The sequence below is a fragment of the Sorex fumeus genome, unplaced genomic scaffold, assembly GCF_029834395.1.
Source record: "Sorex fumeus unplaced genomic scaffold, SorFum_2.1 ptg000022l, whole genome shotgun sequence".
Lineage (NCBI taxonomy): Eukaryota > Metazoa > Chordata > Mammalia > Eulipotyphla > Soricidae > Sorex > Sorex fumeus.
In genome coordinates, this window is record NW_026606079.1 from 5,073,902 (window position 1) to 5,078,217 (window position 4,316).

At 46.4% G+C, this 4,316-nt stretch overlaps 1 gene segment (V, D, J or C); it reads right to left on the minus strand.

Annotated features, from left to right (window-relative positions):
- Window positions 1-257: 257 nt before the first annotated feature.
- On the minus strand, window positions 258-1,146 carry LOC130023160 (immunoglobulin heavy variable 4-59-like). The segment is given in 3 exon segments: window positions 258-377; window positions 722-1,020; window positions 1,101-1,146. Coding segments are annotated over 3 exon segments (465 nt in total).
- Window positions 1,147-4,316: the final 3,170 nt, after the last annotated feature.

Consider the following 4,316-nt stretch of genomic DNA (forward strand, 5'->3'; position numbering starts at 1 on the left):
CATGACTGGGTATCACTCACCTGGCCCATCTGTGGGATGGACGACCATGTGCTCATCTTCTGCTGTGAAGGGGACTCTAACCATAAAAGTGACCTCCTTTGTGATTTATCACAGAAAATATGGCAGAAGAAAGGAGGCTTCAGCAAAACACTATGGTGGGTATAGTGATGAAGTGATGAAGAGAAGGAGGTGGATGAAGATGAGTCGATGCTATGACCATCATAAACCTCATTTTTTAGCATGAAGAATAAGTGCCCTCAGCAAACTGGGGACGTCACGTCTTTATCCATCTGTAGTCCTGAGGATTCCAGGAGACTGTCTTTTGGCTCATTGGAGGGATAGACTTCTATGTACTCGTGATGCAGAGAGAACCTGTTCTGTAAAACAAAAACAAAGAAATAAAAATCAGTTAATAGCAGGCATGTTTCTCTTGTGATTCCTAAGGTACTGAATTTCTTTGATATAGTCCTGTGAAGTAAACGTGCCGTATCAAATTCGGAGACAACAGTGGAAGACGCAGAGTCAGAATGCTAGAAATGTTCCCTGGATAGACCTTAGATGAGCAGCAGAAAATCAGACAGCCATCAGCTCCTGCTCTTCTGTGATGTTTCCTCTAGGTAGGGGCCATAGCACCACCTGCTGGCCGTGGTCTCCTTCAGTCAGCACTCTCCCAGCAGGGAGGTTTGTGTCTGGGCTCGCCCTGACTTCCCCTCACTGTGTCTCTCGCACAGTAATACATGGCTGTGTCTTCGGGAGTCACTGAGCTCAGCTGCAGGGAGAACTGGTTCTTGGAGGTGTCAGCCGTGATGGAGATGCGCCCCTGGAACGCTGGGTTGTAGTTGGTACCACCTGACCAGCGCCCCATCCATTCCAACCCTTTCCCAGGGCTCTGGCGGATCCAACTCCACCAGTAACTGCTGGTGACAGAGCCCCCAGAGACAGAGCAGGTGAGGGAGAGGGTCTGGGAGGGGGCCACCAGTCCTGGGCCCGACTCCTGCAGGGTCAGAGCAGACACAGCACCTGGGAACAAGGGAAATCAGTCACTTTCAGTCCCTGCAGTCACTCCCTCCCCTAAACCCTGTCACATCTAGGATACTCACCCAGGGGGGCTGTCACCAGCCAGAGTAGAAGACCCTGCATTATCATCTTCTTCTCAACCACAGCTCTGCCTTCCCCAGAGACTCAGCCCTGAGTGAGGAGACAGCTGTGAGCTCCACAGCCAAGAGAGTATTTGACCCCAGAGCCTGAGAGAGATTTGCATGAGGGGGCCCAGCCTGTTACAAGGGAAAACCTTCTTACCTTGAACCTCCTTGTCCCAGTGGGACACTGATCTCACACACGCTGTCTGGTGGATTGAGCACTTGGCAATAAAGCACATTAAAACAGGTCATAGGAGGCTCCTCACTTATTTCAATAATCTGTCTTAGCAAGTTAAAATAATCACAATTATTTCAATTTCAAGTTGCCAATGAAAATAGTTTGCGTTGTTTATGGTTAAAAAACTTATTAATATAACCACCATTTAGAATGCTTATAATCATAATCATACTCAAGCCTGTGTCTCTGGGCTGGAGGGATAGCACAGTGGTAGGGCGTTTGCCTTGCACGCAGCCAACATGGCCGACTCGAGTTCGATTCCTCTGCCCCTCTCAGAGAGCCCGGCAAGCTACCGAGAGTATCTCGCCCACCCAGCAGACCCTGGCAAGCCACCCGTGATGTATTTGATATGCCAAACACAGTGACAACAAAATCTCCAATGGAGACATTACTGGGCCTGCTCGAGCAAATCGATGAACAACGGGAGGGCCTTTACTTTACTCGAGCATCTGTGTCTCTACAAATAATACCCAAATGAAAATCATCCTTCCCAGTACTTATTTCTTTCCGTAAAAATTATGACATAGTTATATTTGATAACTCTTTAAAAAGTACATAATTAATAGAAAATTTCTCTTTGTGTTTTATTTTTGTTTTTTGTTTTGTGTCACACTCAGTGATGCTTTGCACTCAAGAATTACTCCTGGCAATGGTTGTTTCATTTGGGGCAACCCAGAGGGTTCGGGTGAGGCCTGTCCTACCCCAACCAAGCCAGCCGCAATAGCCAACAACCTCCAGAACTCAACTGCCTCTCTGCTCACAGCCACTCTCTACACACTTGGAAGGATCTCAGTTAGGAGTGAGTCTATTCTTGGACAACACACATTTTACAGCACAATGTACCAAGAGTAGCACACCACATTTGATGGGGTATAAGTAGAAGGCAACAATCTCAGTTGGTAATATATTTACAGAGATGTATATATAATCATACAAGGCTTAATCTTTAACAACTTGTTATTAATCTATTATAGAAGGGTTTAATGGCTGGGTGAAATACAACAATCTTCACACACTTTCTTCTAAAAAATCTTTTTCTTTCATTTTTAGTGGACTATTCATAACAAGTAATACAAAATAAATTATTTTGGTTTTGCTTTTAGGGCACGGTTTGGGATTTGGGATGGAAAATATGGTAGTGGGAAGGTGAAATGGTGGTGGGATTGGTGTTCGAATATTGAATGTAATCAAATATTGTGAACAGCTTTAAAAGGTAAAGGTAAAGGCCCTCCCGTTGATCGTCGATTTGCTCGAGCGGGCCCAGTAACGTCTCCATTGGAGACTTTGTTGTTACTGTGTCTGGCATATCAAATACTCTCGGTAGCTTGCCGGGCTCTCCGAGAGGGGCGGAGGAATCGAACTCGGGTCGGCCATGTTGGCCGCTTGTAAGGCAAACGCCCTACCCGCTGTGCTATCGCTCCCGAAATAGCTCAGTGAACAGCTTTATAAAAATAAAATTAAATTAAGAAAACTAAATTAATCCTGGTAGTGGTCAGGGGAACTATATGGGACATTGAGGATGACCCTTGGTGAAGGCAAGAAAAGCACCCTACGAATTGTATTATCACTCTAGTTCTCTGATTTTTGCATTTTGGAGTTGGAATCTACTGTGCATTCTCTTGAGGTAGAAATTTATTTTAGATTATATTTAAACAGTTCCATATGCTTCTTTTAAATTTTTCATGGAATCTGCAGTTTTTCTAACTTTCAAAAATTTATCCACAACTGCCCTGTCTTAGTGTTTCCACTGAAGTCTCTCTGCTTCTGTCCGTATCTGCGCATCTTTCATTTCTATCAGAGCTTGGGTAACCCTGCTCAAGGGTCCTGCTGTTCCCACCCTTGTCACCCTCCACTGGGGCCACGGTCGGTTCTTTTGCTACATCAGGTACCTCTGCTATCTAACATTAAATGACACTGAAGTGGAACAAGTGTCCTGGGAGGAGTGGATTTCTGGAGATGACTGAAGGGCATCTTACAGACCCTTTCCCCAAAAACCTTGTCACTGCAGACCCGGCACGAGCTTAGTCTGAACTGATCTGTTCATACTCGGTCACTGATGGAAACACTTTCCTTTCTGTCTGTCTGTCTATCTGTCTGTCTCCTTTCTTACTTTAAGCACTGTGATTTAGAAAGTTCTTCACAATATAGTTGTTTCAGGTATTCAACATGCCAACACCTGTCCTACCACCCATGTGCTCTTCCCTCCAACAACGTCTCATTTCCCCGCCCCCAAGCCGGATCCCTGAGCAGACAATAATTAATTGACTTTATACTGTTTGGCTTTATCTCTGAGCACTACTGGGCTTACCCCCCACACGCAAAATAAAAGAAACAAACAGAAAATGTGACCTGAGTATTCTCCTCACTCATTCCTGAGGCATCAACTTGTGAGCCTCTTTCCCGGGTTTGGGGCTGTGGAAAAGGGTTAATTCAGTCTCCCGCATACAGTTTTCTGCAAGACCACTCCCGTAAAGGGGGCTTTGGACAAGTCCCAAATAAGGTTTCCTGGACTTGCTTGTTTTCCCACTGAACATTCCCGGTGCTAGATTGTCTTAGGCCATGTGCAGGGAAGGGACTGGGAATGGGGGGAAGCTCAGTTTCAACAACCACTGCTGTTAAGGTTTCTGTGTTCGGGAGACTGATGTTCTCTTCAGGACTCCATTTAGCGTGGATGACCCTGTAGGCTTAGCCCAGCTAGTGGTAGTCCAGGGGGGTTGCATGGGATCCAGCCCCAGAACTGCTTTTCACTTCGTTTTTACAAGATGTGCCCAGGAGCCTCTGTGTGTGGAGTCCTCTCCCGTGTCCTCATCCCTGCAGACCAGCCAGCCTGAGGTAGGACCCTACCAGAGCCTGCTGATAGGACCCTCGTGGTAGCCGAGACCCTGATAGATGATGGTTGGGTGTGTTGGAGCCTGTTGGAGCCGAGGGCAGGGGGAAGG